Source organism: Gobio gobio (genome assembly GCF_949357685.1).
Source record: "Gobio gobio genome assembly, chromosome: 18".
Classification (NCBI taxonomy): Eukaryota; Metazoa; Chordata; class Actinopteri; order Cypriniformes; family Gobionidae; genus Gobio; species Gobio gobio.
Genome location: NC_137111.1, coordinates 4,696,688 through 4,713,149, shown reverse-complemented (window position 1 = coordinate 4,713,149; position 16,462 = coordinate 4,696,688). Strand labels below are relative to the sequence as shown.

The 16,462-nt window shown below is 38.3% G+C and overlaps 1 protein-coding gene across 1 annotated transcript in view; it reads left to right on the top strand.

Moving 5' to 3' along the window:
• Positions 1-430: 430 nt before the first annotated feature.
• elovl5 (ELOVL fatty acid elongase 5) overlaps positions 431-16,462 on the top strand; it is a 36,953-nt gene continuing 20,921 nt past the window's right edge. The window contains exons 1-3 of the mRNA XM_079842358.1: positions 431-850; positions 3,451-3,515; positions 9,230-9,417. Of these exons, the coding sequence (XP_079698484.1) occupies positions 3,458-3,515; positions 9,230-9,417 (246 nt within the window). The 5' untranslated portion in view covers positions 431-850; positions 3,451-3,457. The remainder of the gene's footprint in view (positions 851-3,450; positions 3,516-9,229; positions 9,418-16,462) is intronic.

Genomic DNA, 16,462 nt, shown 5'->3' with positions numbered 1-16,462 from the left:
GGGGCCACTTGTTTGTTCAGCACATCCAGCCGTCACAATCTGGCCCTTGTCAAACTCGCTCAAATCCTCACGCTTGCCCATTTTTGCTTCTAACACATCAACTCTGAGGACGAAATGTTCACTTGCTGCCTAATATATCCCACCCACTAACAGGAGATCATCAGTGTTATTCACTTCACCTGGTCATAATGTTACGCCTGATCTAATACTCTCCCCGCTGTTGTACAAAATAAACATTCACAAGAGCTTGGGGAAATGACAAGCTTTATATAAAAAGAATAATTATTAACCAAAGCAGTTTTGGTGGAATCTGTGACGCTTCCTGAGATTGTCCCCTTCGCCATGGGCCCCGATGCATGAGAGCCGCGCTGTGATTGGCCCGCTCTGCATCCGCACGAGAGCTGCGCTGTGATTGGCCTGTCCTAACTTCAGATGAATGGGGTGACTTTAGTTCCTGCAACAGTTCACGCCTGGTAACGTAACAGAGCTGCCAGAGCGCGCGCTTTCCCCTGTTGGAAACGGATACATTTGCGTTCTAAACACACACGTGGAGTGTCACATTTCGAATGTGATTACATCACCACTTTTAAAAAAGTTTCAGCGCGTTCGAAACGTTCCAAACGCACGCCGGAATGACGCGCGCGTGAGGTGCGTGCGCGCAGACTTTGCCCCGGCGCGGAAGTATAAGAGCGCGTTTCGGACGCGTCCCGTTATACGCATCAGTTTAAAGGCGGACTACAGACGCTCATGACGCTCTTTAGTTCGCGAGGGTTTTCCACACGGACGACAGCGCGCGCACAGGAGGACTGAGCACCGAAGAAAACACCGCGTATTCCCGACACGACCACAGGTAAGACGCGCGACGCGACACCGATTAAAACACACAAATGTCATCGGAAAGTGCGCGGTCCGGGGCGCAGTGACGCGCGTGACCTCGCGGATGTGTCGAGCATCATATGACTTTATGAAAGAGCAGATGAAGCCGAGCTGATCTTATGAAATGTGTAATTTTGCATGTGTTGTATAAGAGCAACAGATCATATCGCGCGTAACACAATCACTCGTTGTATAATATCAGGCGTAATGTTGTGTGTGTGTGTGTGTGTGTGTGTGTCTGTATAGTATATCTCCAAATGGCATCATATGCAAAAGTAAGAATGAAGACTTCCTGTTAGATTTATACACTGATGAAAACCTTTCAAGAACCCCTAAAGAAAGGAAATAAAGGCTTTGTGTAAGACTTTTTTTGAACATTATGATTCCCTTCCTCCCTCGGGCTGTGAAATGTCATGCCTTCATTTTCTTTCATGTGATTTCTTATATTTTAAATGAATAGTGTCGCACTGTAAACCTGAACAAGTTGACAAAACTCAAAAAGAATTGAGGTAATCGGTTATATAACACTTTTTTTAGGATAAGAAATGTCAAGTTTAAGCAGAACTGGCGGATTTAAATGTTGTACTCATGAACTTGATCATTCATTTAACTTAAATTATCATGTAATCTCAGTTTAAATAGTTCTAGTAGTGGGAATTTCGCTATAACTATAGCCTAAACTTGAATAAGCTGGCAAAAATTCGGTAAGATGCATCAAATTTTGAAGTTAAGTAAAAATTTTTAAGCAGATTTTTATGAACATTTGAATTGCGCTGAACTTGAAATATTTGAGTTCATTCATACATTTAACTTAAATTATCATGTAATCTCAATTTAAATATTTTTGTAGTGCAAACTTGGCTAGCTTTAACTAGCTTATAGAATAAATTGTCAGAACAATATATTTGACATCATAAAATATTAATATAAAATTATAAAATATGTAACATCTGTTCTCAAACTAAGCTCGGCTCCACTCGTCACATGATGTGTTTTGGGATCTACTTTTTTTTTTTTTTGTAGGGTTTGCATCATAACACCTAATTTGAGCATTTAATCTCCCGTTTGAGTGGCATGGCAAAGCATTCTGGGAAATATAAATCCCAGCCTAGTTTCGGTTCAATTTAAGTTAGTTCATAAAACTCAAAACAATAAAGCAATTCGTATTACTGAAAATGTCAGTTTTGAGAACTCAAAAGAAAAATAAAGTGCTAAATACTCATAAAAGTTAATTTGTTTGAATTAATTTGTTTAATTTGAGTCGGCTCTACTCAAACTAGTTACCATAACACAAACTCCTAAACTAGCATAGCAAAGCATTAAACACTAAATCTCCACCTTAACATTAATCTGGCACAAAAAAAAAAAAACATTTAACACTTCATTTTGCCATTTACTGTCCCGTTTGAGTGTCATGGCAAAGCATTCTGGGAAATAAATATCCCAGCCCAGTTCCGGTTAAATTTAAGTTCGTCTAAATTAAAAGAAACACGTTCATAAAACTCAAAACAATGAAGCAATTCGTATTACTGAAAATGTGTCAGTTTTGAGAACTCAAAAGAAAAATAAAGTGCTAAATACTCATAAAGTTAATTTGATTGAACTAATTTGTTTAAATTGAGTTGGCTCTACTCAAACTAGTTACCATAACACAAACTCTTCTAAACTAGCATAGCATAGCAAAGCATTAAACACTAAATCTTCACCTAAACATTAATCTTGCACAAAACTTTATTTAACACTTCATTTTGGCATTTACTGTCCCGTTTGAGTGTCATGGCAAAGCATTCTGGGGAATATAAATCCCAGCCCAGTTTCAGTTAAATTTAAGTTAGTCTAAATTAAAAGAAACAAGTTCATAAAACTCAAAACAATGAAACAATCCAGATTACTGAAAATGTGTCAGTTTTGAGAACTCAAAAGAGAGAAAGTGCTAAATACTCATAAAGTTAATTTGATTGAACTCATTTGTTTAATTTGAGTTGGCTCTACTCAAACTAGTTACCATAACACAAACTCTTCCTAAACTAGCATAGCAAAGCATTTAACACTACTAAATCGCTTAACATTAATCTGGCACAAAAAAAAAACATTAATAACACTTAATTTTGGCATTTACTGTCCCGTTTGAGTGGCAATGCAAAGCATTCTGGGAAATATAAATCCCAGCCCAGTTTGAGTTAAATTTAAGTTTGTCTAAATTAAAAGAAACAAGTTCATAAAACTCAAAACAATGAATCCGTCCAGATGACTGGAAATGTGTCAGTTTTGTAAGTGCTAAATACTCATAAAGTTAATTTGATTGAACACATTTGTTTAATTTGAGTTGGCTCTACTCAAACTAGTTACCACAACACAAACTCTTCTAAACTAGCATAGCATAGCATTAAACATCAGTCCTGCTGGGAAACCATTAGCACCATGTCTTGACCTTTACTGGCCTGATGGACGGCCGTCCTTGCTGTAGGCAGCCGCTGTTATTGCTGTAATCAATGTGTGTTTTATTAGGTTAACTTCTGGTGTGTGTGTGTGTGTGAGAGAACTGCTGAAGTAATCCTATGATTTCTCTCAAAGGTTGAAGATGGAGGCCGTTAATCTCAGAGTTAACTCTTATATTGAGTCTTGGATGGGACCCAGGGGTAAGATGACCCTCTAAACTCTTCTTTATGTTGTTCTCATAGCCTTTATGGCAATATTAGAGCGCACTGCTGATTTTAATAACGTCTCTCGGGCTGCTGAGCGAGTGCTTCTGATTTGTTTGTGTATTTGTTTGCTCATTTGGATCCCCATGAGCTTTACCTTCACACGACACCGAAACAACATGCATTATCCTCACAGAAACATGACAAACTCCAGCTCTGAGAACCGCAGGTGTGCCTTTACCTGCCGGGGAAAATGGACATTCATGTGATTGCGTTTTCCAAATTGCATTTTAATTGATTGTACCGATCCAATGGGATCTTAAACCGTAAAACCTTCCACACTGCAAAAAATGCTTTTCTTACTTAGTATTTTGGTCTTGTTTTCAGTCCAAATGTCAAAAAAATCTTACATTAAGAAGCATTTACTAGACAAGCAAAAGGTTTTGTCTTGTTTTGGGGGAAATAACTCAAAATTAAGGGAGTTTTTGTCTAAAATAAGCAAAATAATCTGCCAATGGGGTTAGCAAAATAATCTTCTGTTTGAATTAAGATTATTTTGTCTACCCCATTGGCAGATTATTTTGCTCATTTTAAATAAAACTCACTTAATTTTGAGTTATTTTCCCCAAAACAAGACAACAACTTTTGCTTGTCTAGTAAATGCTTCTTAATGTAAGATTTTTTTGACATTGGACTGAAAACAAGACAAAAATACTAAGTAAGAACATTTTTTGCAGTGCATATTGCTAATAAAAGTCACCCGTTCTTCAACTCTTAACCAGTGAATGCTGTTGATATGTGTGGCGTACGACACTGGAGAGCAAGGCCTTGTTCTGTCGTTTTGCCCAAATCATCTGTCAATAGTCCAGCTGGGAAATGAAAAGTGTACGTAAATACTGTTTTCATTATATCTTCTGCAACACCTTACCCGCTTATTAACCACTTAAGCTCTGGGACCATTTCCTCCTCCTGGATTTGGCCGACCCAAATGTAGAAGCTTCCCACACACACACACACACACACACACACACACACACACACAGAGTCTCTAAATACACAATACTGGTGTCATCTTACAGGAAACCCTCTGAAGTTTCATAAACCACTGCTAAAAGTGACAACATGTGAGTATGTGTTGTCTGAGCTGAAATAACCCCACCCAAAAATAGGAGCTTTTTAAATTTTTGGTTATGGTTATAAATTCATAGGGCCCTATAAAATCAGTTTTATTTTTTCCCAAATTCTGTTTTTTGTTTTAATTTTTGGGAATTCAGGTTTTTTTACCCTTAACTGTTATTTTAGTTGTAAAAAGAGTGTGCTTTCAATGTTAATATAACAGAATATAAAACATAAAATATGAATTGCCTTAAAATTATTGAGCTAACAAACATCACATTCACATAAACACTGCACTCTGAGTACTTCAAGTCACAACTAAATATTAGTGCTGTGAATTGATAAAAAAAAACAACTAATAAAACCCATTTTTTTCTGTAATTAATCATGATTAATTGCAATTTTTAATATTTTGATATTGTAATAATTTCAGTTACTCTCCAAATTAATGAAGAAACAATTTAAAGACAGCATATTTTAAATATGTGTTGTTATGGCATGTTTTTATCACTGATATGAAACATTAAGGACGTTACATTACAGTATAACTGAAAACTTTCACCATTTATTAGGCTTTAAAAAATAGCAACTTTTAATTTAAGTGAAGTTAAAACAATCTTTACATAAACCCATTATAATAAATGTTATTTTTACCCGTGGCCTTCCCTGCTAGACATAGTTTACACAGAAATTGAATAAAGTTATCAAACACCTTTCTTAACTGCATAAATAATAAGTGAAATATAGATTAATCATCATTAAATCATCATCATCATTCATTTTCTCTGTTCCCGTTGTTCTGTGAACATTAATGACATCATCATCAGTGCTCCTGTCACTTTAAGATCTGCCGCTGCCGAACATGACGTGGATCTGGATCTCTCAAGTTCATTTAAGACGTTATTTTAAATGCAGTACATTAAATGGCCCTAAATTCAGTTTTAAAAGTGTGTAACTCAGACCCTGTGCTCTAGCACCCTGCAGACAGTTTGGGCTGTTTCCACTAGATTACAGAAAAAAAATATCGAATTTTGAATTTTTCCTCCCATCAGATTCATTTGAATAAATCTTGCACACATGATACAAACTAAATTCTTTTTTCCAGTATTTTCTGTAATCTAGTGGAAACGGCCCAAACTGTCTGCAGGGTGCTAGAGCACAACGGGTCTGAGTTACACACTTTCTTTTTGGGTGGGGTTATTACAGCTCAGACAACATATCCTCACATGTTTATCACTTTTAGCAGTGGTTAATGAAACTTCAAAGTGTTTCCTGTAAAATGACACCAGTATTGTGTGTTTAGAGACACTGTGTGTGTGTGTGTATGGGAAGCTTTTACATTTGGGTCGGCCAAATCCAGGTGGAAATGGTACCAGAGTAATTAAGTGTAAATAAGTTACTTTGTGTAAAACAAATGCCGAAGTGATGCATATCTCCAGAAAGTAGAGACTCTAAGCTTTCAAATGAGGTCAGAGCTCCTCCACAGACATTTAACATTTAAAGTATATACTTGATGATTATTATCAAGGCAAAAGAGCCAAAACACACAAACACACTGAACAAGAGGATGAATATAGCAAATAATAGGATGAAAAACACAAATGATTTCATGTTGTTTGCCACAAAATGGCATTTTATTATGTATGGACAGCAGATACACACTCTCTCTCTCTTTCTCTCTCACACACACACACACACACACACACACACACACAGAAACGTGTAGTCAGCGCCGCTCTGATTTTATCAGTAAAATGGATAAACAACTTAAAATATTCATGACATTTCTCAGTAGCGAGGGCATAAAGGCGCTGTTCTTACAGTTTTGTAATAGTAGACTCCACTAGGCGTTGTGACCGCATTATTTGTCTAATAATTCAACGTCCCGTCGTCTATTATACACATAAGCTCTGGTTCAGACCTTAAAGAATGGTGTGAACCAAAGACTAAACTCTGTTTTAGATGGATTAAGCATCAGTTTGTTTTCTAAAATCCTATAATATCAAACTCTTCCTTCAAAATGGCAGGTTTCAGACTGTAATATCATCTGCATGTATTTTTAATTTGGCACTTTTTAAAACGAGAGTAAAAATGTAATTCATGAGTGTCTCCCTTGAGGAGCTTTCCACTGATATTCTCTCTGAACAGCTTCCATTAAAACTCTCTGTGATCTGTTTACTGAATGACTTTCCTCCAAGCAGCTGCTGAAGGACTACATCCATAACACTTCGCTTGCGATCAATATGATCAAATGCGGCTGTAAAATCTAAATCCGCTCCACTTATCATTTTATTATCCAAATCCCTATACCAGTAATCTGTAGGAAAGCTGTAGCGCTGGTAACAAACTTACTGGATGATGCTCTTTTCCTTTCTTTTGCCAAGCTTTGACAAATCCAATGATTATTTTAACCTGAAAGTGCTCATTGTAGTATCATTCCAGACTGAAATTAATATTAATACGTATAATAATGACAACACCACAAACTGAAAATGATCTTTTAACCGTGGAAAGACCATTTCAACTTCAAGTCCACCGAGGTTACTCTACTAACTCTCCTGACTGCTCTGTCGGACAAAATGGTGGATTCAGCGTTTCGTGATTTATGATTGGTCAGATCGCCTGTCAATCAAACTCCAGGCGACGGGTGAATTGCGAGTTAAGTCGGAAATGTGAGGTAAAAACTAACAGTTGCGAGAGATAAAAACTCTCAAATTCTTTTTTTTATTCTATAGCAGTCCATGCGACACCAATTCTGCGAAATTCAGCATTATAATATTCTGATCGGATGAACTGCTGTTAACTCTTTCCCTGCCAGTGTTATTTTTTTCGAAATGTCTATTTACACCAAGTGCAAATAGCGCGCCTTGTTGGCAAGTGCTATTCGTACTAGCTCCGCCTAGCAATGCCTGTTTGGGAAAAACCAGAAAAATAAAAAACTTGTATTTTAACATTTTCAGTGGTGTAGTTTGTAGAGCGTAACTGTGCGTTCACACCAGACGTGACTTGTGTGAATAAATCCCGCTATTCGTGTGTAGTTGGACGCTTGAACATTTTGAGTTTCCTCGCTTCATTCGCGCGTGACATTCACTTCACAACAGATGCAAATTCGTGTCATGGGAGGAGCTTCTGCCAGCCATGGCTCGTCTCGTTGTGAAATGGCTGACATGGATTGTTTTAAAATACTGCGAATAAGCTCAATTTGCCGGCTTTAGCTAGCTTGTACTCTCAATAGGCCTATGTATAGCTCAAATTGAGTAAAGAGCGTTTTTTACAACTTACCAGATTGTCCGACCTCCTCACTCACTTTCTTCCAAGCCAGATCCTTTTTATTCCTGTTTCTATAAAGTATGAAGGTGTGTCGTACAGCTCTGGGTATCCATATGTGATTTTGTCCTCATTGTTGTCACTACTAGAGCAAGCTCCTGATTGGTTAACATGGCACGAATATCTGCCAAAGTTCAGTTTTTCAACTTGTGCGATTCGTGCCAATCACGCGTCAAACGCTCAATTCGCGTCGCAGAATGTCTATTCGCATCTTTGCATTGACTAAACATGTAAATCACTCACGCAAAACACTTAATTTGCGTCTGGTGTGAACGCACCATAAGCCTTAAGGATCTTGGTTTTGACGTGATTGACCCGGGTTCGAATCCGCCTTTTGCAGAGCTCGCTCTTCTCCCTTTTCCCATCACACATCACACATCAAGGCATTTACTTTCAATAAAAATTAAGACAATGTTCTAAAAATGGAAATAAAGTGCCTAATGAAATGTTAAGAGCATTTATTGGGTAGGGTTAGGGGTCGGTGTAGGGAGGGCTTTATCGTCACATTAAGGCGGCATCCATTTAATAATTTTAATAAATATAATAATTTACACTCTGTGTTATTATTGCATCCTGTTAATGTACAACAACACTGAGGTGCAAATAGTGTGTATCTGTCAAAATAAAGTATACATTACATCTAATTACTATTTACACATTTCAAAGAACTACTTTACATAGTGTAGATAGAATATATCGCTATTTTCACTTTGTGCAAATATCATCAATCGCTAAGAAAATGTTATTTTCACTTGGTGCAAATGGCATCTGCCTTCTTTTTTTTTTTAAAGTTGCCAGCCATTTTTGATCATTTTCACACTTTGAAAAAAAAAATTATTCTAGCTTCATGCAACTTTTTTTATCAACACTTGAATGTGGGTAATTTTAACGAAAAAAGCAACATTTTGAGCAAAAAGTTGAGAAAAGTGTTTTTTTTTTGTCAATGATCAAATCACAGAATGAGTCCATCAACACCCCAAAGCTTCACAGTCCTATCGCTCGTCCTGGGGCGACATTTCATTCAGTAACATTAGACAGTTTTGATTTATATGCTGTGTTCATTTACATGTGCTTCTATCGCTTGTTTCTGCTTCTTCTTCTCCTGTGTTTTGATCAGGAGATTCTGTACTCTTTCAGATGATGTGTAAAGCCGGACAATTCGGTCAATGGCGGTGGAAAGGGTTAAACGCAGAGGAACGAACACCTGTGATTGTTCACTGAACACAATGTCCATATGCGTGAGGATGCTTGTGCTCTCTCGTTCACAGATCCTCGGGTTAAAGGATGGCTTCTGCTGGAAAACTACATCCCCACTTTCACCTTCACCCTCATTTACCTTCTGATTGTGTGGATGGGACCAAAATACATGAAGAACAGACAGCCGTACTCCTGCAGAGGACTGCTGGTGCCGTATAACCTCGGCCTGACGCTCCTGTCGTTCTACATGTTCTACGAGGTGAGTTCTGACCAACAACACGGCCGTCATATCAGGAGGGATCTGACAAGTGCTGTGAAAGGAGATAAACTGTGAGAACATGTAATTTTCAGAAGTCAAAACAGTCCCTTCCTTTGACCATCCGCGTCAACGACGTCAATTGAGAGATCAGAAACTTGCCATTTCCAGTCATGGTGAGGTTTTAATATTCCTAAACATCAGAAAAACCAGCAACTAGGGTCATTTCAGTGCAGATTATTCTATGAATCTGTGATATTTCACATTTCATGCAGCGGTACAAACATGGCAAAAAGAGTGTTTTGACACAAAAAGAAAACACAAATCATTTCCTCACAATACGCAATATTATAGGCTCATTTGAAGTTTTCCCATTGAATGAAAAAGACAAAATAGTATCTCAATGATACTAAAACGAGTGAGTTTAATTCCAAAAACGAGTTGGTCGTCCTGTTCTGGAGTGCTTTCCTACATGCAAAGCTTGTATTTGCATTGATTTTATGCTGTAATAGGTGTTACACAATCTAGATATTTGATTGTGCGCGAGACCTTTAAGGACATGCACTTTGAGACTGTGATGGTTTGGCTTTTTGGAAACTGAGCAGGTCTGATGTGTCAGTCCATGTGCACCTTAAAGTTCAGAGTCCTTTCTTGCCTCATTTGCACTCTCCACGCTGTCTGCATTGCAAAACTGACTGACACACTGTCTGGCTTTTCCAAATAAGCACACAGATACTGTATGTCAGCGATGAGACCTTTAATCACAGCCATCGGTTACCTAAAGCTGTTTTACTGCGGCCTCATTAGAGAGAACGAAACCTCTCGGCTGCAAATGTCCATGGTATTTACTCACCGTCATGTCGTTCCTTACCCATAAGTCTTTAGTGAGATTTGTCTCTCCATTGAAGTCTGTTCACACGAACCGAGTGGTTTAATGCAGGATTTCTGAAGAGTCACAGATGCTTTACAGATTTAGGCTTTTATTCACTTAACATTGATCAACGCGCATGCATTGAGCTCATCAAATATGGTCAACGGAAAATATGGACTTAAAAATATATCACAATTTTCTGGTATTTATTGCGATAACGATATATATTTAGTACCCTTCCCCGTGTTTTTGGCTACAAGTGAGAGATGCACGCATTCTTAAGAGTCTCAGGAACACAGAAACAATGATCTGAAGTAAAACACACCCATCATCAAATCCTTTAACAAACAAATTACACAAAGAATAAAGAAACCCAGTAACAATCCAAACACCAGCCTTTAAACATCACACAATACAAACAATAATAATTAAAGCTGCGATCAGCATTTAGCAGGATTCAAGCATTTAAGGCACACATGCATAAAAAAAGTTTTATTTAGCAAGCTTATAAACATCTTGATCATATATGGAAAAGACCATTTTACAGTCAATACAGGCAGTTTATCATAGGAAATGCATGGTTTTTAAACCTTTTTAACAGTTATAGCGCCACTTATGGACCGAAAATTTTGCATGCTTCTTTAGAGTCATTTGCTGCACGTGCTCACCTATTTTCGTGAAGTTTTGAGTTTTTCTTCAGGATTAATAGGCTTTTGAGCATGTTTTGTCAGACCCATTCTCTAAATGACCCTGTTATAGCCACCCAAAGGGTAAAGCTCAATTTTTTTTGATAATTACTTATCATGAGAGTCCAGAGAATCATACTGCAGTGGTTTGGTTCTGATCGGGCAACAAACCTAGGACTAGTTTACAAAAGTAGGTTTTTTAACATAATTGCAAATATTTAATGAATGATTTGATTGACAGCAGTGGTTCTAGAGGCAAAGTTGTTCAATATGAGGAGATCTATCAAATGATATGCATGTTGTGTGGATATGTCAAACACCATGTGATTAGAGAGTAGTAAAACTTGTTAGCGCCAACTAGTGGCCGATTTCTTTCAAAATTCTTACAGACTTCTTGGATCATGAGTCGAACATGCCCACCAATTTCGTTTCGATCGGCCTCTGTTAACCTTGTCTAATAGGTGCCCAGATTAATTGGTTGATAGCAGCCATGTTTTTTGAGTTACGCCAATGTCCTCATAGACATGCATGGTACCTTGGACCAAGACATTGCATACCAATTTTCAAGTCAATCGGACGAATGGTCGGGTGGTCATAGCCCTTTTCATGTTTTTTTCATGTTATAGCGCCACCAAGTGTTCAACCGTTGTGATTTTTTTTGTTGTTGACCAAAAACTGAGCCCATACACGTGTACCAAGTTTGGTGAAATTATCTCATTGCGTTCTTAAGTTATAGCCCTTTTAGTTAAATAGGCTCCGCCCTGAACGTCCATGTTGACGCTGCTTAACAACCTTGATTCAAAATTTCTACTTTTTTTCCGATAATTACTGATATTCAGACTCCAGAGAACATTTTGGCACTGGTTTGGTTCCGATCGGGGCAAAAAACCTAGGAGTAGTTGACAAAAATAGGTTTTCGACAAAATTCAAAATGGCGGAAAATTAGTCATGATGGAAATTAAATCGGAGATATACGTTTCGTTCGTCATGGACTCAGCTTTCCAATGATATAAGACAGTGTGGACAAAACGGTTTCGGAGTTATGAGCCCTTTCGCGCTTTTGATCGCTGTATCGCCACCTATTGGCCAATCGGGGTCATACCATCTCAGGTTCTCCCCAAATTGACGACTACCATCTGGCCAAGTTTGAAGTCTCTAGCACTTACGGTTTGGTCTGCATGATCAGTTTTAGATGGAGAATGATGCATCATGGGAAAATGTACAATTACAATAGGGTTTCAGCACAATTTTGGTTAAAATATCTAATTTCGTTTTGGAGTTCTAGACATTTATATGAAAAAACACATAATAAATGACTGACACCTGACTTTGATTGGATTTTACTCCCCTTACATTTGGGTATTAGTGTTTAGCTATCGACGTATGTTTCTGAACTTCTGACGCTGGTTTCGTCTGGATCGAACTAGCGGTTTCGAAGATATCAGCTAATGTTTTTTAAGCGCTAAATTACTATGCTGCACAAACCATACGCCGAAACCTGGCAAGTCTGGTATCGTTGGACTCGGCAAGGATTCAGGAGACTAAAAAAGTTACTCCCATGAAAATAAGTCAACCACACCCAAAGTTATAAGCATTTGCACTAGGTGGCGCTGTTTCGAAACTTGTCAGACTCCTTCAGGGCATTGTGGTGATGACTCACACCGAGTTTCGTAACAATCTGTTCATGTGTTCATAAAATACAGTATTTCAGCACATGATTCAAAATGGCCGACAGCCAAAATGGCCGAAATGGTAAAATTGGATATTAGTCGACTCTGCAATTTTATGATTCTTGGAAAAACGGTTCAGAAGTTATAAGCAAAAATAGCAATTTTTCCTGCATCTCCTGATCCGTATTTAGATTCTGTATTTATTCATATTCTAATAGTGCAAACAGCAAAAATAATAATCCCAACCTTGTCTTCAGATTATAACAAAAACATGCAAATAATAATTTAATGATAGAATTTAAGTAATTTGAACTAAAACCTGGGTTTGTCATTTTAACTGAACTTAGGACTGGCGGTGGTGCTGAAGGCATTGCTGGTCTTCAGTGTTTCTGTAACAATAATACTGATAAGATGATAATACTACTAATAACAAAATAAACCGCACTAAGGATTAATGAGCTGCTGGGTTCATGAATATTAATCACGTTGTCTGCATTCGCTCGAGCTGATTTGCTGAAATCGAAACAGTAATAGGTGAACACCAGCCAATGAGATGCCGTTTGAGCATTAGTTTCTTCTTGTAAAGGCTGAATAATTTCAAACAAACGCCGTTATTTTACAGGAAAATACAACAAAGAATATAGTTTACATATAGCACGTCAATTCTGCATGGTATGAGTCTCTCACTCTCTCTTCGAGTGTGTGAGAAACATGGAGCGCTCTCAGTCGGGCGTTTATTGCGCGTAGTTGTTTTCGCTCTGCACGTGAGCGATGTCGCGTCGTCAACTAGGCTTTATCGTAATTATCGCTGGAAGACTCGAGCTGCGTTCACACCAAACGTGAATAGAGCATCAAATTCGCGTCTATCGCGTCTAGTTGGACGCTTGAACATTTTGAATCCATTTGTGCGTCCACAGCGAATTGGACACATGTATAAATTGAGCGTTTGAAGCGAAATAGACGTGCGTTCAGGGAGCTCCAGGAGATGACCTTTCAGCCATGTTTATAAAACACAACCATGTGACTCTTTTCGTTTACATTTTTTTAAAAAATAAACGCATTAATATATAGTTCAGACAATAAGTGTGCATATATATATATATATATATATATATATATATATATATATATAATGATTATCACTGTAATCAAATTAAATCTGACATAAAACACAACCCAGTCTTTTTTTGTTAAATATCAGTTTATGTGTGATCAATAATAGCCATTATAAAAGTAAAAGGTATAAGAAGCTATACAATAAATAAAGCAAACAATTCAGTCAGACAAAGTCAGCGCTAGTCGGCTACAACGGTAAAGTTGAATAGCCTAAAAAAATTAAGTTATGAAACTTCTCTTTGCAATCAGTCAAAACGATTTGGCAGACAACAAAATGTAGATTCATGAGACCAAAGATTGGCCTTTAGATCAACACAAGATGAATTATATCTCATGTTTAACCACTACAGAGACATCAGAGCCAGCGGCAGATGGCAGAAGGACTGGCCGAGGAAAGGCTGCTCTCGCCGGGGTTAATGAGCGCTGAGCGCCGCTGATCCACTGGATCTTACAAACGCCAGATAAAGTTGTCCAATAGGCGCTCTCTTTATAAATAAACCACAGATTTGAGCTTTAAACAACTACATTCTCACCTGAAAAAGTCTTAAAACCACATTTTGTGACACAATAACAGTAGTATTTTTAAATTACGCTGGGTTTCTCATCCGCTATTGACTTGCCAATGAATCCCTCTTGCAGCAACATCTCTTTTCTTCTCTGATGACAAGGGCGGGGCAACCTGAGATCCACCAATAGCAAACCACAACCATCCAATCAATTCCCTACAGTCAAAATCAAGCCCCACCCTACATTTCCATGAATTCTACATGTTGCACAAGCCGTTTCACTCGGATACATGTCATAATAGAGAAGAAAAGAGTAGTGCAACTTCCCTTTAATGCACTCTCAAAAAAACGAACAAAAAAAAAAGTACAAAATTGCACCGTTTAAGGTACAAGTGGCCGTCACTGGGGTGAGACCCTTAAGGGCACATTTTTGTACCTCTATGTCCGGAGTAGGCAATTTCGGTCCTAGAGAGCTGATGAGAGTTAAGCTCCTACCCTACTAAGGCACCACAGTGTAAAACTCATGGCTCCCAGCATGCATTGCAGCATTAAGTATGTCCCCATTGTTGAGATTCATATGCTGATTCTTGATATCTGTGTGCGTCTAAACCCCCCCCCCCCAGAATGTGTTTAAAAATCAAAATACAGAATGTCTGATCTGTGGCAAGAAAGTATTGATGTTGAATTTTATTTATAAATATTCTTAGTCAGTGATGAGTTTAGTCAAACATTTTTCTTCATGACAATTTTTGGTTATTGCTTCTTTTGACTTGAACAGATTATGTGTTTTGTTAACGCACTATCAAAAACCACAAACTCACATAAAAAGGCAAGAGTCAAACTACCCAACTAAATGAAACTCTGATCTCCATAATGGCGACTCAATAAATCATCAACATCTAAACCTCTGTTAATTCTCAATAAGAGCTTCTATAGACGTCTTTCAGGGTTGGATCCAAACTCAGCAGGACAGCGGCTCACTAGGACCAAACTTCTGCTCCAAGTAAAGGGAAAACAATGGTATAATTGTACCCTAAGTACCAATTGTGTACCCATTAAAGGTACAGTTTTGTTCCCCAAGGAACAAAATTGTACCTCCACTGTACCCTTTTTTCTGAGAGTGTGGTCGTGGATATGCCATCTGTAGGTTATTTCATTAAATGTGAAATGAGCCGAGTCAGAGAGTGTGTTGGGACTGTGTTTCCGGACGTTGGAGAGAGGCAGCGGTGCACACCGTCCCGTGACAGTCTCTCGTACTGCTAAAATAAACCCGCTGACCCTGAGGAGCTCCATCAGGCCAAAGCAATTAGGGTTATATCGGGGAAGTTGAATGGCCCTTTATGTCCCCTGAATGTCCTTTTAAAAAGGTTGTTTAAATAGAGATGCCCTCCTCTGAATGTCATCATCACCTGTGACATGAGGTCAGGCAATAATGAGAGAATTTTTTATGTTTAGTAGGATTTATATATAGGGGACAGATGTGCATCTTTCATTCTGCATTTTGGCAGAAGAACAAGGACTTTATTCAGAATGAGACAATGAACAATGACACATCAGAGGCTCATGGGAGATTTTACTGAGATCTGCACAGTGAGAGGTGAGAACAAGAACAAGTGCTTAAATCTTTTGAAGAAGTCAGCAGTAAAATCTCTGCATGCATCAGCTGTACACCGGCGAGCCTCTGGAGCTGCTCATGCTCAGGAGAGAACGTTTAAATAAGGATGACCCTTGAGCGAGAGAGGTTAGATGCATTTGATGGCCTGTTTGTTGAAATTGCAAGATGCGATGGGAAGCATTAAATGTTTTGAGCCATGCCATCGGTTTTCAGCAACAGTGCACATGAATACGTTACAGACGAACATTCTCAACTTTAGCTAACGTTGTGGCAATGTTCTCTCAAAGTCTCCAGCAACGCTAATAGGACGTAGGGCTGGGCAATTTTATCGATTCTGCGATATAAATCGATATTTTTTCTCCCAAGAAAGTATCGATTTGTAAGCCGCGAGTATCGATACATAAGTCCCATTCAAATCCCCGTGTTTACCCCCATTTGCGTTGCAGGAAGAGCGATTTGGTCAGCCAGCCGCTAGTATCGCTGTAGAGCAAGTTACCCGTACTACTAACTTTACACAGACGCCGACGTCTACCTCTTCTTGTTTACGGAGTCAGAGCGAGGAGATTCAAATAAATGGCGGCGAA